Raw genomic sequence first — 27,957 nt, 5'->3', positions numbered from 1 at the left:
AAACGCCTATTTAACAGTGGACTCCTAACTTCTGATAAGTTATGTAATTCTGTTACAGCAGCACAGAGATAAAAGATAGCAGCAGATAGCAGCATATTTACCAATACACATCATAACACCAATCATAGTTTTCTCTCAATCAGTTGAGTTTTGTCATTGTATATGTGACTTTTCCCTCCATGTTGGGTCCGGTCCGCGGACCACTTTGTAACTCTGAGAGTTAAAGGTAGGGTAAGTGATATTTATTTTTTTATTTTTTGTTTTGTTAAAAAGGTTAAAGTACTATTAGTACTGATAGTAATAATTGCTACAGAGTGTTTGTTCGGTCACAGGGGTCTCCAGCTCTTTAGTAAACAGAATATAAATACATTTTCAGGTAGGTGACACATTTTAAGCCAATCAGGAGAGAGTACTGAAAATGCATTTTCTGTTTAATTAAGAGCTGGGGAGACATGGGATACTCCTTTTACTGAATAAACACTATAGCAATGAGTACTATCAGAATATAGAGCTATTTAACACTTATTTTAACCAAAGTAAATCACTTACCCTACCTTTAAATAAACACTGAGGATTTTCCAGAGTAGATTGGAGTCCCAGAGATATTTTTTTTAAATTTCATATCACATGGGAGGTCCGGGTCTTAATGCATATCAAACTGACCGTCCTTGAAATGAAAAAGGAGAGATGATTGAGAATCACTGTCATCATAATAGAAGGGACGTCATTTCCCTAGAAGGGTTTGGCTCAGCCAGCCCCATACCCCCCCCCCCCCCCCCCTCTCCATTCCTCATTTACTCATAAAGCTTGCAGAGGCAGGTCAGACTTATTATCACACACAGAACACACACAGAACAGACACAGAACCCAAACAGCAGCAGTTATGGAAGAAGTCCAGTTGAGAAGGGAGGTGATGGACCAGCACAGCTCAGGGGGGCTGCCAGTGCCAGTGCCTCAGGACAGGATCAAAGGACTGATCCGCCGGTCCCTGGAGGCCAAGGAACACGCTTATTGTCCCTACAGCAAGTTCAGGGTGGGAGCAGCTCTCCTGACCCAAGACGACAGGGTGTTTACAGGTAAGGCATTCTCTAAGAGTCTACTCTACAGCATGATTGATTGTTTTGGATTGATTTTGTTTATTTCGGACACTGTTAAAAGATAAGGAATACATAAAATAAGCATAATAAACATATTACTTAAATGACATTATGAAAACAAATACACGTAGTACTCTAGAGTGCTCGAAAAGGGTATAGGATGAAGTTTAAAACGTATCTGTTCTATACCCCTTATTGCTCATTGTTATTTATCAATCAAATAACATTTAGAAATACAATTAAAGATGCAAAATGTGATGAAAATACTATGGAAACAAGAAACAAACAGAAACAAAAAAACGTATGTTCATCTTCAGAGCTTATTACAATATCCTTTCATGTTTAATGAAGTCATGAAATAGTTTCACAGTACTGCCTCATTCTATAGATATATAGAGAACTATATGTAGGCCTAATATTTAAAGCTTCTAGTTATTTAAATTGGAATATAACTTCTTGCTGCTTGATCTTTCACACCTGTAACATTGTAATACAGAAAACAAGGCAGACTGAATTATTGACAAATAAGAATGATTCATTTAAATGTACTCTGTGTACTCTTTGTGTTAAGTTTCTAGACAAGATGTCCAGAATCATATAAATCTAATCTAATGTAACGTGATCTATATGTGGTAAATACAAATATTTAGCCTGTAATAGTCATATTTTTAAGGTTTTCAGGAAAGAAGAAATGAAAAAATCACTATCTGCATGCCTATAATCATGAGAAAAAAAACTATTTTAGCCTAAGTCATGTTTATCTGCCTTTATTTATTTCTGCCTAACTCTACTCTCCTAACCTGCTGATTCATCCTGCCTTATTGCCTAAGTATGTCCTCAGCCTATCAGAATGCTTGTTACATTCAAAAATAATTTCAGGGTAAGTCAAAAAGTTGACTTACAATCACTTTCTCCATTTTGAAATGTAACAATCATTCTGATAGGCTGAGGACAAAGGCAATATGGCACAATGAAGCAGCAGAGTGTTAGGAGAGTAGAGTTAGGCAGAAATGTTTGCCCTTTTGGCCAAACAACTGACTTAGGCAATTACGCTATGAGGCTAACGAAATGTAAAATATTGTGTGTGCACTTCATGAAGTGCTGCAATGAACAACTTCATATGAAATATGAAAAGAAAAACTTGTCATAGGAAAAGTACAGAGAAGGAAGAAAAGGATGAGATCATATTCATAAGACACAATGGATGTTGTAACTTGAATCATGTCCGTTCCTGGAACACTTGACCAGTGTCTCTAAAAACCCAGCTTGTTATTCTTGCAAAATACACAAGGCCCTAATCATTATCTCGATCAGATCTTCTTTTTGCACAATCGTGTTAATAATTAATGACGGAAGACAAACCAACCATTTCATCTGATTCAACTAAATGAGGAGTGTTCAGAGTTCAGTTTCTAACAAGGCCGTGATAAGTGTATTATTATAACCTCTGTAGAACACTTTGACTCATTTACACCTCTAACAGTGATGTGAAAATAACGTTGATTCTCAAATCTTCTTAAATGAAGTTCGCAAAAATATAAAATGCATTTATTATTATTATTGTTTTGATTTCATTATGTTTTTTATTTAAAGTTAGCTCCTTTGCCACCAGATCAATTATAATCACAAATGAGATAACATATTATTAGCATAGATTCTGGCCTTGAACTATAGTGACATTTTGTCATTGCGTCATTCATTCCCTGTCACAAACATATGTAAATCTGTCACATTGCCAGGTCAAACATTGTCAACAGCAGACCAAATATAAGACTTTCCACACCGTTTCGGCTTGGGTTGACCTGATCACAAAGAGGACAAACGTCTGAGAACATCGGTTGACAAACAGCTGCACGTGCCGAGGGCCACAGCGCAGCTGTTTGTCGACCGATGTTCTTAGACATTTTGTCCCCTTTGTGACATAATAGGTCAAACGTAAAGCTAAACATTGCACAACTCAAGCCAAACAGTCTTGCACCACTGTTACCTGTCCTGGGTGTTTCATACTGTGGTGCTGCCATCACTTCTGAATTTCCCTCATATACGATCAAGGTCTATGTATATCTCAGATAGAATATATCAGATTCTATCTAGATCATATGTAAAGGTTGTGTGACGGAGATTCCATTCAAGGCTGTGAGTGTGTTTGCAATTTCTCCCATGGGAAAGTAAACACTGTTGCAGCGCCCAGGGCTGAATGGCTAATTTGGAAGTTTATTTTATATGTTACAATATTGTGTGTCATCGACAGGTTGCAACGTGGAGAATGCGTGCTACAACTTGGGCGTGTGTGCCGAGAGGAACACCATCTCCAAAGCAGTTTCAGAGGGCTACCGAAGTTTCAAGGCCATCGCAATTTCCAGGTATGTCCCTCTCCGAGTCAGCGTTAAAGGACGACTTCACCCATTTTCACGATCTTCATATAATTTGGTCCAACACTAATGCTCATGATAAAATGTTAAAAAAACAATTATATTCGGTCTGCGTCTCATTGGAGGGCTGTGAACACTTCTGAAACCTGCCTACCAGTGACGTCATCGTTAGGAAGGTTTTTCTTTTCGAACAAGATTTTTATTAACGCAAGAACAATGGCTTCCATTATAGCATGCTAACTTTCCAGGAATATAAAGCCTGCCGTTTCTATTAGCTTCGATTCCCCATCGATGATGTCACTCGTAGGCAGGTTTCTGAACTGTCCACAGCCCTCCTCTGAGACACAGACCAAGTAGACAAAAGTGGTACCATAATATTATAATGAGCATTAGTGACCAATTATATGAAGATTCTTAGTTCTTGGGTGACGTCGTCCTTTAAGAGTGTAAAAGAGAAAAAACAACAGCCGCGCACTCAAACACTGGGCAGGTATCTGGTATGCTTCAGGCATACATTATGCCTGAAGAGTCATACATAATGCATGGAGAAGGTCAAACGACCATAAGCTTGCATTAAACTCAGATACCAGCACAGTGTTTGAGTGTGCGGCTGATGTTTTTTTTTCTCTTTCACACTGATTTTATTCAGCTCCAGCACCTCATGCGGTGGTTTATTTCACAACTCTGAGAGTGTACACTTGAGTTACAAGTGTATGCATTAACACAGAATTTGACTGTTTATACGCCAGAGATGAGCTTATTTTGCGTTCCCTCAACAAGGACAAATATTTGCCCAAAACATAGTATTATTGCCAAGCTTGCCTAACAAGCTATAAGGTTTCCTTTTATAACCACAAGTTGAGACCATTCCAAGATTCCCTCACCTTTTCACATGACCTATAATGGAAAATATGAAATACTAATATGTAATAATCCATTTGCTACCCTTTGATTAAGCTGTACAACAAAGAACAGTAATGATTGAATCAGCTGGAAGGGCCTTTGATCAGGCTGTATCATGTCAAAGAACTCTAGTCCAAACCCCGGATGAAATTGGTGTTCCACCTGAAAATCTATTTTCTGTTCATTAAAGAGCTTTGCTGTAATGTAATTCTTGTCATATTTTTCTTGCAGTGACTTGAATGACCAATTCATTTCCCCATGTGGTGGCTGCAGGCAGTTCATGAGAGAGGTATGGTTTTGTTTGAGCAAAGGTCACCTAAGTCTAAAAACTGATCAAACCGATTAGAGGGAAGATAAACTAGGATTTTCAAAATTAAAGCTGTAATCAATACAGACCAAAGGTAAAAGTACTAAAATGTTTGAAAATAGCAGATCTACAAGCTCCCAACTCGTCACGATGCAAAGATAACATTTTATTCATTAAAAATAGGTTCTGAATTGCAGCTAGTATTGATCACTACACGTAGCAATGAAATGAGTAGCAATAAAAATAATGAATGAGGTCATAAAAGTAAAGATGTTAACTTATGTTTGAATCATGTCTGTTCCCGAAACTCCTCTGTTCCTCAGAAGAAGTGTGATTGTGTCAGACGGTTTCTGTGACAAAAAAACTAAAGTTACTCAATTACTTTTTATGGTGTCATTTTGAAACAGTTTTCTTACAAAACACACAAGGCCCTAATCATTATCTTAATCAGATCTCATTTCTGCACAACAACCCTGTTAATGATTACTGATGGAAGACAAAACAACCATTTCACCTGATTTACCTAAATGAGGAATGTTCAGAGTTCTTCTTTTGCAGTTGGGTCGTTTAAAAAAAAAAAATCTTCTCAGCAAAGGGATCAGTGCTGATATGTAGGCCTGTCACAATTATTACATAATGGCCTAATCGCAATTATTTTAGATAATCACAAGTTTTTTTGCAAATACCGTCATAATCATTTCCATTAAAAAAAATGTATATTTTCAAAAAAATTATAAAAATGGAAATAGCAGATAGCTTGTCGATCTGCTATTTCCACTATTAACGTTCAGTTTTAAGTATAGAGTAATTATGTGTCATATATCTGCCCTGTGCACCTTTTGTTTACGAAGCCTAAAAGCCAAACAGAAATGTAATTTTTCTAATTCATGTTCCAATAATGTTCCAACGACAGAAACACAATGAAATCGTTAATCGCAATTATTTGAGCGACGATTAATAGTAAAAGTTCATAATCGTGACAGGCCTGATGTATATCCTCATTGTGATTGTGTTCCATCTCCCTCCAGTTCGGGTCCAACTGGGAGGTGTATCTCTCCAAGCCTGACGGCTCGTACGTCAAGATGGACGTCAGTGAGCTGCTGCCCGTGTCCTTTGGCCCAGAGGACCTGTCCATGAAGAAAGTCTTCAACATCGCCAATGAATACTGAGGCTATGATGAGCTCCGTCCCCTATTTCTGGGGCAAAGATTCTGCGATCTACAAGCTTGCGGCGCGTTGCAGGGCGAGTCGTTGTGAGCTTGTAGATCGGCGACATTTCGGTGAAGAGAGTATAGTGGAAAAAGGAGGGGGCCTAGCATAGACCCATGGGGTACTCTGGTCAATGAAGGGTTTAAACCTTAAAGGAGTATTAGGTTCACCCCCAAAAAATTACTTTTAAGTGGTCAAAGTGTCATGTGAACATGCATGCTAAAAGGTGCATACTGTACATACTGTATATTTAAAAAGGTATGCCATATGTTTGCTCTCGTGTGACAAGTTGATTGTAAATAATGTTACATATTTAACTTCATTAGGCTGTGTGTAAGTAAATTGTTGAAACTTTGCCCATCCTGTGCCTCGAATTCTTGATCTAATAATGCCATACGAGATTAACTTGAATACCGTGTTGCTGATTTTACATTTTTATTAAGTGTTACAGAGAATGTGGGTAAAATTAAATAAATATCAAAGCTGATGCAAGTCTTTATCGTCATAATTTCATAAATATACTGTAAAACCGTTTCAAAACAGTTCTTTTTCATAACAGTTCAACCTTAGAGAATTTAACGGGGTTATTTACTTTCATAAGTCACACTTCCTCTCCAACAATGAAACAACATTCAAAAAGACACACAAAGGATTCATTACGTTATTGTCTACTGCAGTGGTTCTCAACCTTTTCAGGCCACGACCCCCCCCAAAATAATCATATTTGAACTGGGAAACCCCAAAATAATCATATTTGAACTGGGGATGCCCCCACCCTGATTCCAACACTTGGAATTTGAAGGAGTTGAGGCATTACATTTAGTTCGACTCGGTTCCATAGATGAATATTGTGAAAATAGCAGATCTACAAGCTCACATGAGCTTGTAGATCGGCTATTTTCCAAATGTTTGCCTCTTTCTTATATTGTTTGACAACTTGGCCAATATTGATTACTTTTGATGCAATAATGCCCTTTTTCCTTTTTCTTTCTTTTTGAGGTATTAAAAAAGGTCTGAAAAGTCCTTAAATTGTCACTCCACTGTCATCTGGGGGGTCCCCCAAAACCATGTGGGGTCCCAACCCACAGGTTGAGAACCACTGGTCTACTTGCAAGCATTTCCACTGAGAATCCATTCATTCAGCGAAGGGTCACAATGAGGCGGCATTTTTGCAGCCAATTAAAAAGGAGGGTGATTATGTTACACAAAGCTTACAGTGCAATTAGCCTTTTATTAGTGAGGTTTGATCTACAGTATTTCATGCAGTGAGATTTACAATGGTTTAAGGGCACTCAGAATGAAAAAAAAAACTAAAACAAGAAACAAGAGAAGGATTCATACCGTAAGTTCTCCCTGATTCAGACACAGACAATGAACATTGAAAAACACAAATAAGAATAAAAAATGACAGGGGTGTGCAGGCAGAGTTCTGGATGTTCATTCTCAAAACGCCAATATAGCAACTTTACTTACGGACCAAGTAGAAACTAGAATGTTTAATTCCAAAACTAAACAAAACTAAACAAAACAGATGTTGCAACTTGGCCTGAGTAGCGCAAGAAAATATTACAAAGAACCCTATTCAACTGTAGCTGACAAGACAGCATTTTTAGGACCCAAAAAAAAAAGGGAAAATAAAGAATTAAAAAACATTTATACAGTGATTTCCATGTTTTAAAGTACCGGTATGTAAAAAATACTCTGCTATGATTCATATTTTTAACATGGCTTCCCCATATAAAAAGTAAAAATAATCTCTGGTAAAAAGGAGCTGGAAGCACATCTGCTCTTTCGCCCCCAATGAGAAGAAAAATTCTGGATCTATGAATATTTGAATATGCAAATATTACACCTCACCCTAATGCACCCCTAATGCAAAGTTGGTTTCAAGTTTCAGCCGGTGGCTAATTTACATACTGGACCACAATATTTTTGCTTTCAACTAAAATGACACAGAGGTGTTCCCGGCTTGAAAGGTAAAACAATGTACAGGTGTAACAGGCCTAAATGGGTTAAAGCTCCAATCTGTAATATTGATGTCTTATTGTCTCACTCCCGACAGAGAGAGTTCGTTGCAACGATGTTACAAACTAACAATAAAGATGGCGGCGGACCAAGTGACCGAAGCGCCGTCAGCTTCAATCAACTTTACTGACATTGTCAACCATTCTCTGTCCAAACTGCATACTGTACGTGTTAGTAATACTGCATTACATACTCTACCATACAATTTGGTGAAAATTAACGCATTAGTCATTAAAATAAGTTCCCGGATTATAGCTTTTAAATAAAGCAAAAAGAGGGATGTCTGATCAGTTAAATAACCAGGGCTTGGTTGAATAGGGCTCTTATAAATTGTACAGTAACAACTGATTTTAAATATACGTATATAGTCAGTGCAATGGCTTTGCTTTCTCAAGCCTTAAAGTCTTGAAGTCAGTCAGTAATCTGCTCCCTATGACATTCGATGGCAAGATCAGTGCATGAGAAGCAGATTTAAACCCTAAATACTGTATTAAAAAAAGGCTATGTGGTTAGATGACTCATAAAAGGCTTGCAACTGTTTCATGGGTTTTGGCTAGCAACAAATATCTGTAACAATCAGCTTAATTTCAGCCTTAGATAAGCTCTGCCCCAGCCTTTTTATGAAAGTAATATCACTTGAAAATGTTGTGGCAGCCTCACATCAAAAACTGAAATTAAATGTATGTTATTTCCTTAAACTCCTCCTTTTCAAATGAACACAATATCTTTAAGTTATCTTGAACCAAAATAGAAAACACAGCTGATTATTGAGTATCATCAGCCTGGTGGTGGGAAGTCTTTAGGTCTTAGGGCAGGGGTCTTCAACAGGGGGTGCGGGACCCCTAGGTGGTCCTCAGAGTTAATACAGGGGGGCCACCAAATCTTTGTGTGATACATATATATATATTTTTCATCAACCACTTGAACCCGAGCATCCCTTTTCTCAGGAGAACTTTAGCCAAAAATAGCCGATCTACATGCTCACAACGCCTCGCACTGCGAGGCGTTGTGAGCTTGTAGATCGGCTCGGATAAAAGTTTAATCTGAAACAATTTTATACAATATAGAGGGGGTCCCTGCTTCATCTCTCTCTCAGCTAGGGGGTCCTTGGGCCTGAAAAACGTTGAAGACCCCTGTCTTAGGGCACACGTTAAAATGTTTTTTCACCCATTCTCCATCGATTTAAGTCCGTTCTACAAATAAGTTAAACAGAGAACAAAATGATTAATATCCTGAAATAAACAGGACTTTCTACAATTCAGTGTTGCAAACAAAACGCAAAAAGAAAATAACAAAGAAGGTAGGAAAACCAAAGTGAGCTGCACTTCCAGGATCGCTTACCGAGAATGAAAGATATATAAGACCACACAGCAGCAACAACCCCCTTCCTCCTTCCCTTTTAAGCCCTTTAACCCTTTAAGACCGGGGGACGCATCTGTGTAACCACTTTATCCATATTTTATACTTTTGGCTATTAAAAAATAGCAGATATACAAGCTCATAGCGCGGCACCGAGTGCCGCTTGTAGATCTGCTATTTTCTTTTAAATCGTGTTTTTTTTTGTGCAAATCTTTGAATATATATCTATAAAGCGATTGTTTTTTACTCAAATCTTTGCTTCTGGGGGTCCCTGGATTTTTTTTTTTTGAGATGGGGGTCCGCAGCCAAACACATATCGTTGTGGGGCTCCTTGACACTGACATTAATATTATAGCAACATAAGTGTTTCAGAAAACTGTTTTAAACTGATTTAGAAGACATTTGTAGAATCCCCAGAAGCAATGACATTTTAGCTAGAAATGCTCGCTTTAAATATATATATATTCAAAGATTTGCAAAAAAAAAAATCACGATTAAAAAAAAATAGCAGATCTACAAGCTCATAGCGCGGCACTCGGTGCCGCGCTATGAGCTTGTAGATCTGCTATTTTTGAATAGCCCAACGAAATCTAAAAATGACACACAGATGCGTTCTCAGGTCTTAAAAGAGTTTAAGCCCAGCCTCTCACCCTCAGCTCTCCGGGGAGGTGGAGGAGGTCGTTGTTGTGTCCAGTGACGGCCAGGCGGGGGTGCGTAGCCTGGGCAGGGTGCCCTCCATCAGCCGCTCCATCCACAGGCCCAGGCGGTCCAGCTTGTGATAGACCTCCAGGCTGGTGGCCCGGGTGGAGCCGCCTCTCCTCGAACCTCCCCCCGGACCCCCACGGTCCTCCCTGGAGCTGGAGCGAGAGCGAGAGTGGGACCTGGACCGGGAGCGTGACTTCCTCGAGGAGGAGGAGGAGGAGTTGGAGGAGGAGGGGGAGTCGCCGCTAGGCTCGTCTCCGGTGAAGACCGGTCGGAAGAGGCAAAAGTATTTCTTGTGGCCGTTGAGGGCCAACACGTAGCCGGTGTGGTCGGAGGGGGACTCCTCGTCGTCGTCGTCTTCGGAGAGTCCTCCCCCGACCCCCGGGCCCTGAGCGGCGTCCGGGGTGGACGCCAGGAGGGAGGGCATCCAGTAGCGGTGCTTGTCGGCGTTCAGGAAGGAGAAGTGAAGTGTCTGGCTCCTATTAGGGATGCAAATGATCAATTAATTCATTCATTGATAGTTAATAACCTTATCGATCGATTAACCGATTAACTGATAAACTGGACCACTCTTATGATGAGTTAACAAACTCAAATAAAGGTAAGAGGGCGAAATTCTCCTTTAGGTATTTCTTGCGTGTCCGAGTTCACTTGGTTGAACTGGGGTTCTGTCTGTTAAAGCCTGCAGTGTTGCTGTTGTCGTCTTCAAGCCAGCCAACTGTCGGCAGTTAGAAGAGCAACTGACCTAGTTGTTCTGTTGCTGCTTTCTCATCTCCCACGACCTTGATCGCCACAGCTGGACTTACACACACACTACGGGGGTTTTAACCACTTAAACGCCTCTATACTTACGGACCTCTTCACAGAAGAAAATAGCAGATCTACAAGCTAGCAGAATAGGGATGCTAGGACTTAAGAGGATATTATTAAGATTATTGTGCATGGCAGAGCGTGAAAGCACTAGCCTGGCAGACCACACCCAGGCTATGAAAGAACCACCTCATGTGATCTCATCTCAGGTCGATCACATGTGGAAGCAGATGTAAATAATGGAGCCGGTTAAACTCGCTGTGGTAATGGTTGTTGTGATGTGTCAGGGAAAACACGGTTTATAGGCGGTCGTGTTCTTTCCACATATTAACACTTAGCACTAAACTAAATATCAAACATGTTTGATATTGTCGGGGCGGCCCGAGGCATCTGTGAGCAGATGTGTTAATTTAAGATTTAAGAAGTGAAATTGGAAGTGCTGACACAAAGAAATGAGCAGACAAAATTGGAACTGGAACCCTATGAAAATTTAAGCTGATAAATGGGTACTCTCTCCTGATTGGCTGAAATGTTGCAACCTACCTGAAAATGTATATTCTGTTTATTAAAGAGCTGGAGAGACAGGGGGAGGACTCCTGTTACTAAACAAACACGCTATAGCAATGAGTACTATCAGAATATAGTGCTTTTAACAAAAAAACTTTTGGTTTTAACCCACTTACCCACTTATTTAGTTCCAGGGACCCCCCAGAAGCAAAGATTTGAGTTATAAATGTTCGCTTTAAAAATACATAAATTCAAACATTTGCACACATTTTCAAGATTTTTCAAAAGAATAGCAGATCTACAAGCTCATAGCGCGGCACTTGGTGCCGCGCTATGAGCTTGTATATCTGCTATTTTTGAAGCCCAAAGTATAAAATAATGGTTATGGCTCAAATCTAAAATGACACAGATGCGTTCCCCGATTGAATGGATTAGAGAGAGAGCAATGCGAAAGCGTCAGTGTTTTGGCTTTAAGACTCACTGGAGGCACATCTTACCCGGAGAAAGAGAACACCTCTTTGGCAAACTTCCTGAGCAGGGCGTTCTTGGAGGCGTCGGTGAGCACCAGGACCACGTTGATGTGTCCGGGCCTCAGTTTGACCAGGTTGCTGGTGTACGTGATGTCCGTCAGCTCCGTCACCTCCACAAAGTCCTTCTTGGGAGGCCGACTGCGTGGGAACAGAAAAGGTGGGATATTTTGGAGCATATTAAATACGCCTATTTGCATACTTACAAAACATCGTTAAAAATACACATAAAAGCTGTGTTGATAAGCTTGTGAATGAAAAACATTTCTGCAATCAGTGGTAGGATGTATTCATTAGATTGACAGGTACAGCACATTGCAGGGAAGACGGATGGATGGATGGATGGAAGAATTTACCTTGAAGTACTCTGTCTGCTAGACGCATCGTCCTCATTGGCTGGTGGATCCTTTGGTTTGGGTTTCTGGGGCTTGTCTTCACCCGACTCGCTGGAATGGGAACAAACAGAAAATTATTTTATATGCCCGTTAATGAGTTTCCTTCTCTTTGCTTTCTCCTCATCCCTTTGTGGAGGCATTGCAAAAGGAATACTACTAGAGATGGGACGATGTGAAAATGACATGTCACGATTATAGTGGTAAAAAATTATTGCGATTAACGATATTATCGTGAAATGCCACCATTCTTAACCACTTGAATCTTCAGCATCCCTATTCTGGGGGGGAACGTTCGCCAAAAATAGCCAATCTACAAGCTCACAACGAGAGTTTGTAAAACAGCGTTTTTTTGGGTGTTTGGTGTAGACGTGTTTGGACGGAAAAAATCGGTCCAAGTACAGAGCTAACTCAGGTCCAATTTACTACGTTTAGGGCTTAAGTGGTTAACGTCTGTTATCAAAGAAGGGCCTGGTGGGGCGGTGGGGACATGATACAACGAGAGCAACGTGCCCTTAATCTGAAGCCTTCTGAAACAGCACCAGAGTTGGGTTCAGTTTCGTCTGGAACCCATGGCTGCCAGTGAATAATATCAGAAACAAAAAGACAAACCAGACAGTTGGATGTCTCAGTGAGTATGGATGGTCAGGATTAGGCTCACATAGCCCAGACCATCAGAGATCTACACCTGCTGATAAGCCTGGGGGGAGGAGATCAAGTTCAAATACATCGTCTCTGTATACCTGAAGGCCTGGATGATGACGGTGCCAAAGAGGATGAACAGAGCCGAGAAGATCAGAGACAGGATGGGCATCATCTCCCTCCTGGAAGAGAAGACGTACAGTTAGGGATTAACAACACCTTCACTACACTTTGCTGTTCTGGATCCCCAAGTCTCCAAAAGCCACAGCCAGAGACTGAGAGAGAGTTAACCCATTCAATCCGGGAACGCATCTGTGTCATTTTAGATGTCTTTGGTTATTCAAAAATAGCAGATCTACAAGCTCATAGCGCGGCACCGAGTGCCGCGCTATGAGCTTGTAGATCTACTATTCTTGAAAAATCGTGAAAATTTGTGCAAGTATTTGAATATATATATTTGAAAGGGAACATTTTTGACTCAAATCTTTGCTTCTGGGGGTCCCTATTACAAAATATTTTGAGGTGGGGGTCCGCGGCCAAATACATATAATTTTGGGGGTCCTTGACATGAAAAAGTTTGAGAACCACTGATATAAAAAAAAAACTGTAGAAGCAAAGATTTGAGTTACAAATGTTTGCTTTAAAAATATATTTATACATATTCAACGATTTGCACAAACTTTCACGATTTTTTTCAAAAATAGCTGATCTACAAGCTTGTAGCGTGGAAGATTTTTATATTTTTGAATAATCTAAAAATGACACAGATTCTTTCCCGGTCTAAATGGGTTAAGACACTCCGAACCAAAAGAGTCATGTCTGCCCTGTTAGTCCATTATTATTAAATTAATGACATGTTTCTTACCAGTTGGAGTAGAGGAGGTCATCATACAGCTGGAGGAAGTAATCATACGCCGCGTTCATCCACTGAACCAGAAACATCTTTGCATTGGAAAAACAGAAGGGAGAAAAGATGATTAGTAACAACCACACAAAAAAGTTTGAGACAATGACAGCAGTTTGTGTGTGTGAGCGTGTGCGTGTGTGTGCACGCGCGTGTGCGTGTGGTATTCTATGATGCTGATGATTAAGCAAGCCCCTTGCAGCGTCATATTTTCTGGGCGGTGTAGCCGCCCCTATAAGTGGGGTTGGGACACCTCATTCGTACACCCTTCGCTGTACTGTGATTGGCTCATAATTAGTACACCCCTAGCATTAGTACACCCCTAGCTGTACTGTGATTGGCTGACTCTATTCAGCACTGTGATTGGCTAGCGAGACACATGATGAAATTAATAACCTATAAATAGGACTATGCACTTAAAAAAAACACTTTTTTTAAAGGTGAGCTTCCATCACTGTGATGACCACTGTGATGACCACACCGCCCACTTCACACTGGGTGTGATTTTTTTGAATTTCACCAGGAACCTGGATGGCTCAGTTCCAGGCTTAAAGGTAGGGTAAGTGATATTTTTTGGTTAAAACAAAAAGTATTTTGTTAAAAGGTTAAAGCACTATATTCTGATAGTAATCATTGCTATAGAGTGTTTTTTCAGTAACAGATGTCTCCCTGTCTCTCCAGCTCTTTAATAAACAGAAAATACATTTTTCGGTAGGTGTCAAAATCTCAGCCAATCAGGAGAAAGTACCCATTTTTAAGCTTAATTTGTATAGTGTTCCAGTTCCAATTTTGCCTGCTCATTTCTTAGTGTCATCACTTCCAATTTCACTTGTTTAATCTGTATCCGGATTGAGTTCTCTGTCCTGGTTGGATAAAATTGGAAATGAAACTGAAACTGAATCAAAAATGCATTTTCTGTTTAATAAAGAGGTGGAGAGACAAGGAGACTCCTAATACTGAACAAACACTCTATAGCATTGAGTACTATCAGAATATAGAGCTGTTTAACAATTATTTTAACCAACGCAAATCACTTACCCTACCTTTAAAATAATGAATATAAATATTTTCGGAAATCTCAATGGGAAAAAATGAATGGGCTTTCGATCAAAATGGCCGCCACTCCTATGCATTATTCCAAGTGCTTGTCAGGGTGGGGGGGGGGGGGTCCGTCCCAGTTCAAATATGATTACTTTGGGGGCGGGGTCATTGCCGACCTGAAAAAGTTGAGAACCCCCTTGTACTTACGGGGGCCATCTCGTTGTTGAGGTCGGGCAGCGTGGCGTCCGTGGTCAGGTAGGCGGGGTCTCTCTGGAGGAGCTCCAGGTGCTCATGGAGGCGGTACTTATCCTCTTCACTGCCGTTCCATCCTCCAGGCACCGAGCGGTACACCACCTTACCGCTCTGACTGCGTCTCTCCAGGATCACCACCTGTACATCAATACATGAGGAGGCAAGTGGTTTTCATGGATTAGAGCAGGGGTCCTCAACGTTTTTCAGCCCAAGGACCCCCTAGCTGAGAGAGAGATGAAGCAGGGACCCCTCACCACTACATTGTATTCATGTTAAATGTGTGTTTTCAGACATTAAACCACTCAAACCTTCAATACTTTGTAAACTTGACCCGTGGCTCTGTACTTGGTCTGCTCTTTTTTCCCCCATCTACACCAAAGTCACCAAACCTCTTTGCCGAAAATAGCCGATCTACAAGCTCACAACGCCTCGCAGCGCGAGGCGTTGTGAGCTTGTAGATCGGCTATTTTAATGTTCCCCTCAGAATAGAGATGAGAGGGTTCAAGTGGTTAATGTAAAAAAAAAAGTCCCATTCACACAAAGATTTGGCGGCTCCCCTGTAGTTACTCTGAGGACCCCCTAGGGGTCCCGGACCCCCTGTTGAAGACCCCTGGATTAAAGCAAAAGAAAATGTTTTTAACTCAAATCTTTGCTTCTGGGGGTCCCCCTACAGTGTCAAAAACAACACAAACATTTTTTGTTGATTAACCAGAGGTAGTTTTTTACATCATGTGGACTGTTCTAGTTGTAGAGGAAGTTATCTGAATTGTTTATGTCACTAGAAACCAATTCTCTTTGTATTTGTATTAACCACTTATTTATTAACTCTCCATTTATTTATTAACAAGCCCAGAGTTATCCCGAGTTTTTTCTGAATGCCCTCAGTGCCAGAACGAAAAATCCTGAGTTTTTTTTAAATCTTTTTTTTCTTAATTTTTTTTTTTGTTTAACTTATAACTGAAAAAGGCTGTATCTCGCTTCCTAAGCACTTTTTTTTTACTTTGAAAAAATAAAAATTGCTGGCAGTTTAGAGAACATATTTTTTTATTTAATTGGCACTGAGAGAGTTAAACCTTGTATACTTAGTTGACCAAGTTCCCCCAGGGGTCTGTACTTGGTCCCCTCCTTTTCCCCCCTCCCTCCCCTCATATGCGACACATCCGGAATAAGGACGCTTGGGGTTAATGAAATAACTGACCTCTCCTTATTTTTCACCTATAGGGAAAAAAAAGACTGACATTGAAAGACAACACTAGACTCATTTAACATGTAATCAAATACGTGTTTCAGTAAAGTGATTCTCTCAGCATGTCTGAGAGCATTCTGTCTGAAGGGGCGTGTGTTATCTTCTGACCCTGGTGAAAGACCCTGGTTTTGTGTAAATTGTCTGACCCTGGTACATTGTGTACATACCTGACAGGTTGTGACGAGTGTGTGTTTTAGATCTATTTGTTTGTACTGTTGGTTGGGCATCACTGACCTGTGCAGACAGCGCGGCGTGGTTGGGGAGCAGCGTCTGACAGAGAGGCTGCTGCCGGCGCTGGTAGACGTAGGTGAAACGCAACACCTCTTTGGAGTTGGCCGAGGCAAAGTCCAGGAAGGCCTGGTTCCCCGGGACGAAGCCCGGGTCCTCCCCGGTGATCAGCAGCACACAGTACCTGGGGGGGGGAACAGATGCGTTTTCATGAATTAAAGCAAAATAAAACCCCCACAACTGAAACACGTTGTTAGGCCCAGTCCTAATCTGCGATTTGTGAAACAGCGTGAAAGGAGCCCCCCCCCCACACACCCACACACTAACGCTGTGTTTCATAAACAATTTGCACAATACGTACAATCATAATGTTTTGGCATTCATACAGCCAACCAGTTGAAGAAAATAGGCTAAGTATCTACAAGCCTATTTTCAGTGTGCGTTACTCGCAGACTACTTCTATGGAATCTTTATTTTAAAGTAGAGCAACGGTTCTCAAAGTGGGGGTTCGGGGGAGCCCCAGGGGTCCGTGACGGGGTTCCAGCACGTCCCCAGCAAAATGCAGTTAAGTGTTCAGAACCCAAGATATGATGATTTGAAGATTTGCTGCCCCATTCACTCTTTGTTTAACTTTAACTGAAAAAGGCTGTATCTCGGCTCCTAAGCACTTTTTTTTTTACAATGAATTTTGGCTGTGGCACTCAAGAGCCAAAATTCCATAAATCAGCTGGGCACTGAATGAGTTAATATAGCATCGCAATCAGTTTAACCACTTTAACCTTATTTTATACTTTTTTCTACATCTAGATCTTCTCGGGTTTGAGAAGCACTGACGCAGAGTACTAAGGAACAAACTTGGCAAAACGTTTCATTCGTACTTCCTGCGACGATGGAACTGCTTGACAGGACACAGTTCATCAAACAGCCGCTGGTTCACCAGCCGTGGGACGTTGAGGAACTTGTTGTTGGAGACAAACTCATTCATGACCTGTCGCTTCATCCCTCTGGCCTATGGGAGAGAGAGAGAGGAGCATGTTACAAGAAGTGGTGGAAGAAGTACACACATTTGTTACTTGCGTAAAAGTATCAATACTGAAATGTAGTTACAAGCCCGGTAATAGAAATTTACTTCAGTAAAGTATTGGCATCAGAATAAGTACTTAGTATGCAGAATGTCCCATTTCCCAAGTTTTCATGTCTAAAATGTATAAAAATCTTTTCAAAATAGCCAAAGTTTAAATAGGGTGGAAGTGGTTAATGTACGTTTTGTAATAATAATCAATAGATACAATTGTCTGTCTTACTTTCAACTTGGGTTGCGCTGATTAAAATACAGTGGGAAATTAATCCATCCAAGTTAACATTAATTTTGTGCCTAAGCTTAATTATAACAAGAAAGCCATCGCCTGTAAGTCATTCCAAATGTTTCTTGATAGTGTTACAACAAAACAATATTGAACTTTGAATGGTCAGACTGCCCTCTAGTGGACATAACATGCATAACAACCACATGCTGCAGCTTGGCATTGGCATACGCCTAATCGTTTGAGAATTTGGAAATATATTTGAATATTAAAAATAATAAAGCATAAAAGTCAAATATGATTATGGATGAAGTTTATTCCCGATAATATTTAGGAACACATTTAGATGTTTTTAAATCATAGGCAAATACCTAAATCTCCACAGTTTAGGCACAATGACTGGTTTTGGGAAGCCCCTGTTTGTAGTAGAGTTCTCAACGGGCCTGAAAATTAAGGCCCGGCCATAACTGGGCCGGGCCCTAACTGGGCCTGAACAGTTATCATAATCCTAAACCAGAAAACCCCCCCAAAAAAACAGAAAGAAAGAAAAAAAAACGCCAGTGTCTCAAATTATAGCAGAGTGAGAGAACGGACATATAATAGTTGGTGAAATGGCAACTTCACATGTTCAGTTGGTCATAAAACATGCTAAGTTCTGCACAAAATAGGCTTAAGAAGACTAAAATCCCTGTTGTCACGCATCTCTCATTCTCTCTCTCTCTCATTCTCTGACAGTCAGGGAGACACACTGCTACTGGCTGTGTAATTTATATTTCGTCCTTCAACGGTGGCACGCCAAACACAGCATCAGATCTACAAACCGGACCCAAAACATGTTCATCTGCCTTCAATTCTGATCTGCTCTGACCTGTTGTTAACCTATAGCTGTACACGCCCACCAATTGTATCATCCTCTGCCACTGTCTGATTTATGGCTGCCTGACAGACTGTCACTGTGTGTGGGCCCTGTAGCCCTGACTGAGCCTCCCTCCACTCCAGTCACAGACTAAAAAGGGAAACGCCAGTCAGCACCATCTTCATAATCGATCAATGCACAAACAGACAGAGCAGAATTATTATTTTTATTATTATAAAAATAAAAAGAAGTATGATAAGAAATCATGGAGCCCGAGGCTTGGCCCAGCCCAACTAATTTGCATACATTTCCAGCAAATACATTTCCGGACTGAAAACGCCAGGTCGGGTAGGGTTCGGGCAGAATTTGAGAACTCTAGTATACTGCAGCTAAACCCTCTATATACTTTAATTAAACTGCACATGAGTTGCCTCTCTACACCAGATCTCATTGCAAAAAAATGGGGGGGGGGGGGGGTAGTACCTGGATGATGTCTGCAGGCTTCTCTGTGTTCTCCTTGAACAGCAGCATGGTGGGGGCGTACGTGTTGATGTTGAACTGACGCAGCAGGCGCGTGTTGTACGTCTCGCCCTGGTCCACGTAGCCGAAGCGCACGTGGTCCCTGAAGGCAAACGCCGTCAACTAGGATAGGGACACAACACCGTAAAGTCCTCAGCGTTATTAATTGTTCCATTTGTAGCTTAGAGAGAGAGAGAGTACACAAATACAGGTTTATTTGGTTACATTTGTACTGTACCTTATCAGAATTAAATTAAATTAAACAATCAGGAGTGATGACAGTGAAGAGAGGACGGGGTAAGGGTATCACTAACTAGTCGACTAGTATAACCACTAGCCAACACTGTGGCAGTAGTCGAACTAGTCGAGGATTTAAAATAAATATTATTTTAATTATTATAATTCTTCTTAATAAATCAGGGCAGTATATCTACAGCTGATGTGGCGCTGTGGGACCTGACAACAATTGTTCTCTTAATACATCCATGGGTAATTGTTGTCAAACCAATCATAGTTGTCAAATTATGTTTGTGCCTTCAGTGTGGGGCGCTCAAACAGCAGACGCAACTCCTTAAATTGCACTTATTTAACCCTTTATTGGTTGTATCCAAGATGTTTTTGATGACAATTGTTAATGGATGAAAAACATATGATATGTCTCCACAACTGTCGACTACTTTGTGTCAGCAGTCGACAACTATCAAAATGCAGTAGCCGTGAATGCCCTAGGAGGGGATGGAAGTAATGATGTGATGAACAGTCTACCACAGTGACCTACGTTTTATTACTGGCGATGATCATCACACCCATCACTGTATTTTATATGATAAAGTCGGTTGGCCATCTCTCGCAGTTCGTAGAGAGCAACAATGTATTTTATTGATTTATAAGGCCTTGTGTGGTGAGCTTCCTTTGTACCTATCCTCGCTTTTAGAACCAAAGGTTACTGAACATTCACAAACACACACATAGATATACTGTAGAGCACCGAAGTCTGACATAATTTACGCATCCTACCTGGGTTTTTCCCCCCCCATTATGAATGTGTGTTTAATATCGCGTCAATTAAGAACTGCGTTCCAAAAATAAACAAATGATCCCGGCAGTTTGACTCATATGGATATGAAGCATCAACTGACGGTGAGAAAACGCTAATGTTACTGCCGCCGAATTTGTTACATTTTCGCCAGAAACAGACTGTATCAAATATGAGTGACTGACTATCGCAAACTATACAGAGCCTCCTCCCTGACAATATCGCTGAGACAGTTTGTTTATTTTTGCACCACAAAATGAGACGATTCTAAGATGACCCAATGTTATTCTCCATAGAGAAATTACTTTCGCGACCCAGGGGATGAAGGAGTGACGTTCAGTACTCTATACCAGTCCACGCAAGAGCAGTGAACAAGGAAAGACTACTTTCATTTATTATGCTCCACACAAATGGAGCAAACTTCAGGACCCTCTGAAACTGGTGCGATTGGTCTCAAAAGAGACATTTAAGGTGCTTCTTGAGGATACACTACATAGTGACTGCACCTGTTTCATGTAACACTATATTTATTTGCATCTGTGACGTTGTAATGTGATTCAAATGTTTGTTATTGTTCTTCATTATGTTTGTGTTTTATATGCCGTTATCAGGGCGTCCTTGAAAAAGAGAGAAAAAGAAAATACAGGAAAAAGAAAAGAGAGAGGAGAGGTGACTGCAGACTGTTTGCTTTTATACAGTTTGGACACTGATCTGATCTCACCTTATACAGCAGAGGAACCACAGGCACTTGATCAAACAAGAGAACGCTGGGCTTGTTCTCCACATGCCAGCTATTCAGGAACGGCATGTAGTTTGCGTCCGAGACCTGGAAAAAAAAACACATTAAACCCATTAAGACCTGAGGCCGATTATCGGTATTCTTTACCACACACTATATTGATTATAGTTACATCAGAACAATAGGATTCAGGTTGAAAATCTGCAATGTTTCCCTTTAAAAAAGGAAGCTTTACATTTACATTTAGTTCAATCTGGGAACCCATCTGCAAAAAACGGGTAAATATTCATCTGTCTTGAGAGATTCAGCTATTTTAAAAGTTTTGACCTCTTTCTTATATTATTTGACCATTTGGCCAATGTTTTACCAGTTTTCATAAAATAGTTTATTGATTATTTTTGATGCAGTAAGTAATTTCTGCAGTAAAGTCTTTTTTAGGTATCAAATTGTCACTTTACTGTGCACTAGGGAACCAGACCCACAGGTTGAGAACCACTGTGTTATAAGACAATGCACAGAGCGTGTGTGTTACCTTCTCAACGAGCCTCTGAGGCAGCAGGTCTTCGATGAACTGCCTGAGCTGCTCTCTGACCACGGCCTGGTGGAAGAAGGTCACCCTCCCGTTCACCAGCCCCACGATGGAGGGGGCGCGGTGGGCGCCCATCTGGCTCGCCAGGCGGCGCTCCATGCCCAGGTCCACGATGCCAATGCCAACGCCTGAAAAGAGGGGTTAAAAAAATATATTATTACGGGTGATTACAAGGCAGTGTTGATTTTGACAGCAAATTTTGATTTAGTTTTAGTCATAGTCTTTTGAAAAAAAAAATCCATTTCGTTTTAGTCATATTTCAGTCATCTGAAATGTTTTAGTTTTTGTCTAGTTTTAGTAAACTAAATATCATAAGATTAAATTAGACTAAATCTACAGTTGATTTAGTCGACTAAAATGTATTTTGGCGGTGCCTTGGCGGCGTCGTAATGGCTGATTTTACACTTGGTTGCAGGCTGAAAATAGCCGATATACAAGCTCACAACGCGTCGCAGCGCGACGCGTTGTGAACTTGTAGATCTGCTATTTTCAGAGCGCAACACCCGAGCGCAACCAAACATAAAATGACTTGTCTTTTAGTTCTACTGGATCTCTTCTCCACTCGTCACTCACTAACATTTTGGTCTAGTTTTTATTTGTTGATGAAATTGTCAATATATTTAGTCTTAGTTTTAGTCATCGTAGCTTAGTATTTATTTCGTTTACGTCAGTGAAAAAAGGTAGTCGACAAACATTTTTCATCATAGTTTTAGTCGACGAAATCAACACTGGAGCAAAGGCACAACTCACCACGCAGGTATAAAAAGCCTGATTATTTATACTTTGTCATGCCATGGATTAACACACACGAAAATAGCCGATCTACAAGCTACAGTTTGACTCATTGACTGCCATTGACGAGCATAATCGTCATTTTCAATCCAAGGCTCACACCGCCATTGATGAGTCGTCATGTGGTGTTGTCAGTGGTTTACGATAGAGGGGGCTCTTCCGCAGCCTGTGAATGATGATGATGATGAAGAGTACAGCCAAAGATCACGTGATTTATAAAAATAAAATTTTCTCTGCTTTATGTTGCTTTTTGGCAAAAACAAGCTACATTGAACTGCCAATAACTACAGAACGGATTATCGCGACGGCAGCACGGCACCATTTTCTTCTCCGATTCAACGAAACTCTACTACGTCTTTTAAGGCGATCGGCGGGTGGATAATTTTTCAAAGGTTAGAGAAAACGCTCGGAATCGCTGGCAAGGGCAGCTATAGATGATGTTTTAACTCTGGTAGTCAATGAGTTAACAATGCCCTATTTTCTGTGAGCGACAAAAGTCATTCGACAGGAGTATGAAATTGTGACGCCAACCGGAACCAACCACCACACCAACCACACGAAGCACGAGATTTTTTTCTCTAAACTGGATCACACGGCTAGTTTTAGAACGAATACCAGGCTTTCCTCCGCGGTGGAAAGCCTGGTGACGCGAGGTTAGGGTTTAAGTGGTTAATGAGACACTGGCTGGCCATCATTATCATCATCAGCCTCAGCCTTACTGTACTTACCCAGTGGCTCCAGCTCCAGCACCGTCTCCTTCCACACTGGCTCGATGTGCATGCAGGCGAAGCACCACTCTGAGGTCACCTTGATGAGGTAGGGCCTCCTGTAGCTGTCTGGTAACACCTCGCTGTTGTACTGGACGTGGTGCAGCAGGTACTTGTTGTCTGAGAAGTCCCTGGATCTGGAGAAGGAGGAGGAGGGAGAGAATATTAGCACAGAATCAGAATCAGAATCATCTTTATTGTCACATCACAGGTTCACAGGTGTAAAACAGTGGGTGAAATTCGTTTTTGTGCATGCTCCATCGTTTCTTTTTCAACCCCAACAATCCCTGTTCTGGGTGGGGGCATTCCCTGAAAATTGCCAATGTGATCTACAAGCTCATGACGCAAAAAAAGCATGAATACAAAACACTAACACCCCCCCCCCCCCCCACGCGAGACATTTCTAATGCAGTCCACACTTGACCAGGGGAGATGTTGTGCTTATATGAGCTTCAGACAGTACTATTTATCAACCAGCAGGTGTCCTGGCTACCTGACACCGGGGTCTATATGTCTCAATGTTAAGAGCAGGGGAGACCACCTCCATCCACTGTAGATATAATAGTTATCATTGTTTTAACATACTCTAGCATACAGACAGATTCGATAAAAATAATGCTTTATTCATTAAACTAAGTTCCGGATTGCAGCTAAATCTTTAGTTTATGGAGAACGGCACAGAGGGCAGGGGCCGATATCCAGTTTCCCTGAAAGGGGGCACCATAAGGACATGGCCTGGCTGGCACATAAAGGACTAACAGCTATATTTAACCTCACTGACTGCTCCCCAATATTGTCAACGTTACGTTGCTGTCGGGCAGAAACCTCTTTTTGTGTGATTTATTTTGTGTGCAGATCTGCTACTTTTGCTATTTTATAATTTCAATCCTAAAGAGCAACAGTTTTGGACATTATGAGGTTTACACCCGACAGAGATGATTACCTATTACCCACATGATAGGCCCGATTGGCTGATTGCTGGCCTTGCAATTATTTCAGATAAAAACAATTATTTGGCATAATTGTTAGATTTGTTTACATCCATCTTTATAAACACACAGCTGGATGAAATTAACAGTAATGTCACATGATATTTCCATCATTATACTGCGGGCCTCCCGGGAATTAATGCATTTCTACGCGAAGCATAGAAAAAAGTGAAACAAAATTCAACTCTTGACACGGGCGTGTGTGTGCACTGCATGGGACAAACTCGAACGTGACAATTTCGCCTGTCAGATTGCCTGCAACACAAATCTTGCATTGGCGGTCCCTGGCCACAAAATATGTTTTTGTTTTTATTTGGGGGTTCTTGACATGAAAATGCTTGAGAACCACTGGTTTAAACAACATTTAGGAAGGAAGCCCAAATAAGCAACTACATTTTAGAAACAAGCCCGCAACTACGTACCAATATTTACAAGCAACGTTACAGAAAAACAAGCCCAATCTTATAATAAGCAGACATGGCAACACTGGCGACTGAAAGAGTAACACCACTGCGGGTGTGAGTTCAGCGCTAACTAACGCGTCAACGATGTACAGTGGGTGGCCAGTGACATTTGGCCAGTTTCACTTTCAAAACCTTTGCATCATACACGTCACACAAACAGAATGCGATGCGTTTTGTTGATATAACAAGTTTGTTCATATAGAGTCCTATCCACAAATCCACCATTTAACTTCCACAATCCAATCCACTTCCACAAGCAAAGACTTCATGTAATCCGCAAGTTAAGATCATTATCTGTTGCCCCTCATCTTCTGCTATTACTGTACAAAAGCATCATTCAACCCGTTTTGTTGTATTGTTCCGCATGTTTTTTTTACCATACTGTCCATGCCTAACAGAAACAAACTTTACAGTATCACCCGTATTGCCTCCAAAATCATCGGACTTCCCACACCCACACTTGCTGATATGAACAATAAGGCCATCACACGCTTAGTAGCACTTTCGATAACAAATGACACTGATCATCCCCTGTATTGCTACTTCGACCTCATGCCATCTGGTCGGAGATACAGAACCTTAAAGTGGCAAGAGGTTCGTTTTAGCAGGAGTTTTGTCCCCTCAGCCATCGCGGCATTAAACCAACTGCCCCGTCCATAGGAGGGTTTTCTGTGTACAGTGGGGACCTCATGTTTTTGTCTTTGTGATATGTTGTTTTTGTTGTTATGTTGTTATGTTGTTTTTGTTTTGTATTAACGACCTTGTGAAGACAATTTTCCCCTTGGGGACAATAAACAGTATTATTTAATCCACATTATCAAAACCATTGGTGTTGTGTGCTGGATTTCGAACCAACATCATCTCGGGTCACACGCTCCATGCAGGAGGTGTGGAAGGAAAATGGCCAAAGTCGCTGGCCAGTGGCCACCTACTGTATCAGTATGTTGGCCTGACCTCCACGTAGTACAGTACGTACCGGGGGAAGTGCATGAAGAAGGACTCGTCAAAGTAAAAGCTGTTGTGGAAGCCCTGCTGCTGAGACTGGCCGAACGGCTTGTTATCCTCCATCTGGCCGTAGCGGTCAAAGTTGGCTCTCCTCTCTTCGTTTGACAGAATCTGTACACGACAGACACACACACACACACACACACACACACAGACAGAGAGAGACAGACAGAGACAGAGAGAGACAGACAGAGACAGAGACAGAGAGAGAGAGAGACAGAGAGAGAGAGAGAGAGAGAGAGAGAGAGAGAGAATTTAGTGTCTGTGTACAGAGTAAAATCAATTTATCCATATGTAATTCTGAGACTGAACAGATGTCAACCAAATGCACTTACAGGTCTTTGGTAACATTAGTACATTTGTCTCAGAGTTAGATGGACTGATACCAACCTCATAGGATTTTGTAATCTTGATGAACATGTCCTCCGCGCCTGGGCTCTTGTTTTTATCAGGGTGCCTGTAAAAAAAAAAGGGAAATAATAGTAGAAATACTCTGTTAAATGTTCTATATAAAAGTCCTACATTCAAAATGTTACGTTGAGTAAAAGTACAAAGTTAGTACTGTCTGGCACCAAACTCTTCATGAAGAATGGTCTCTTTCACAATCATATTACAATGCATTAATGCAGAGGTCTTCGACAGGGGGTCCTCAGAGTCACTACAGGGGGGACGCCAAATCTTTGGGTGACAGGACTTTTTTTTCTTTTCTTTTTTTTTACATTAACCAGCTGCACCCTGGGCATCCCGACCCTATATTCCGAGGAGAACTTGGACCTAATATAAGAAAGAGGCATTTTCGAAAATAGCCGATGTACAAGCTCACAACGCCTCGCAGCGTGAGGCGTTGTGAGCTTGTAGATCGGCTATTTTCACAATATTTATCTGTGGAACCGAGTCAAACGTAAATGTAACGCCTCAACTCCTAGTGCTTGTCAGGGTGGGGGGTTCCCAAGTACACAAACACAAATGATTATTTTGGCCTAAAAAAGTTGAGAACCACTTAAGTACATCAACATCATGATGGATGGTGGGGGAATGGGGGCGGCCATAGCTGAGTGGTTAGTTAGCCCGCCTAGGGAGCCAGAGGCCCTGGTTGCCCCAGGTACGATTCCAGGCCAGGTCAGCATATGTGTCGATGAAATGAAATTTGTCCCTGAGCAAGACTCTTAACCCCTAATTGGAAACAAGCCCGCAAGGACTTTCATGAACGTCCTGTTAAAAGGAATTATCCTTATCCTTATGGTGGTGTGGGGGTCAATCAGGTAGGTCAAACTCACCATTCTCTGGCCAGTTTCTCCAACCCTAACAAGGTTTAGAACCACTGTATATAAGATTGTACATCATTCATAATGGTGTGGGGCAGTGGTTTTCAACCTTTTTTGCATCAAGGACCCCTAAATCGACACACATTAGCCCACGGACCCCCATTTGAAAAGATATGCCAGGGACTCAACCATTATGATTTCTTAGGGGTCCCAATCTACACTGTATCATCATCATTAGTGTTCAAAATGACCCTAACAGGTCCATTTGGTTCCATTTGATTTGTACACTCTCAGAGTTACAGACACATAAGGGTCAATTTGGTTGCTAACTATTAATTTGGCTGGGGAACCCCTGGAACCCCCTCAAGGACCACCGGTGGTCCCCGGACCACTGCACTGGTTGAGAACCACTGGTGTGGGCCGGGGTGTGTGGGGGTCAAGTCAGGTAGGTAAAACTCACCATTCTCTAAACCTATCCCTAAAAAGGTTTAGAACCACTGTGTATAACATTGTACACATCATTCATGACGGTGTGGGGGTGGTGTGTGGGGGTCACAATCAGGTAGGTCAAACTCACCATTCTCTGACCAGGTTCTTGTACGCCTTCTTGATCTCTGGCTGACTGGCGCTCCTTCCCACCCCCAGCACGTTGTAAGGGTCCACCTCGGGAGCACTCTGCACCAAAACAACCAGCTGTATATTAATAATAACCACAACAGCAACAACCGTGATCCAAAGTGGAGATGATGCCGACCACCCCCCTCTCCACCACGGCCGTCGACAGGAGGAGACCCCCATCATCATCATAAATGATGTTTCCCTTTTAGCAGCAGCTAATTTAACCTCCTCCTCTGGTTATATGGTGTAGCTAAACGGTCAGATAAGCATGTTCAGTCTCTACTAGGCTTCTATGTTTCAGCTGAAACGGTCACCGTCGTGGCTTTAATGCAGATCTCCTTCGGAAACGTAAACATTATGTGATGATGATGTACTAATGGCTGGACACTGGGGCTAATAGGAGGCTAACGGTGGTGGTGACTGACTGTGAGCAGTGTTGCCAGATTGTCCGAGAGAAATAAGGAAACCAGGTTTAGGAAAACAAGCCCTTTT

The 27,957-nt window shown here is 41.4% G+C and overlaps 2 protein-coding genes across 2 annotated transcripts; one reads left to right on the top strand and one right to left on the bottom strand.

Annotated features, from left to right (window-relative positions):
* Nucleotides 1-821: 821 nt before the first annotated feature.
* Nucleotides 822-8,397, top strand: LOC308082546 (cytidine deaminase-like). Its single transcript, XM_080424364.1, has 4 exons — nt 822-1,076; nt 3,349-3,460; nt 4,604-4,661; nt 5,708-8,397. The coding sequence occupies exons 1-4, from the start codon at nt 884-886 to the stop codon at nt 5,846-5,848; spliced, it is 504 nt and encodes a 167-aa protein (XP_080280490.1). The 5' UTR covers nt 822-883; the 3' UTR covers nt 5,849-8,397.
* A 1,480-nt stretch (nt 8,398-9,877) lies between these two features.
* Nucleotides 9,878-27,877, bottom strand: LOC308082532 (dnaJ homolog subfamily C member 16-like). Its single transcript, XM_080424340.1, has 15 exons — nt 27,425-27,877; nt 25,973-26,039; nt 25,554-25,693; nt 23,086-23,261; nt 21,509-21,693; nt 20,959-21,063; nt 19,166-19,324; nt 17,401-17,531; nt 16,529-16,706; nt 15,004-15,186; nt 13,717-13,793; nt 12,953-13,033; nt 12,174-12,263; nt 11,788-11,958; nt 9,878-10,452 (listed from the first exon to the last, which is right to left on the bottom strand). Exons 1-15 carry the CDS (start codon nt 27,652-27,654, stop codon nt 9,924-9,926), a joined length of 2,502 nt encoding a protein of 833 aa, XP_080280466.1. The 5' UTR covers nt 27,655-27,877; the 3' UTR covers nt 9,878-9,923.
* Nucleotides 27,878-27,957: the final 80 nt, after the last annotated feature.

The sequence above is a fragment of the Gymnoscopelus braueri genome (genome assembly GCF_963280865.1).
Source record: "Gymnoscopelus braueri genome assembly, chromosome: 3".
In the NCBI taxonomy this organism is placed as follows: Eukaryota; Metazoa; Chordata; class Actinopteri; order Myctophiformes; family Myctophidae; genus Gymnoscopelus; species Gymnoscopelus braueri.
This window is presented reverse-complemented; position numbering and strand designations above follow the sequence as displayed.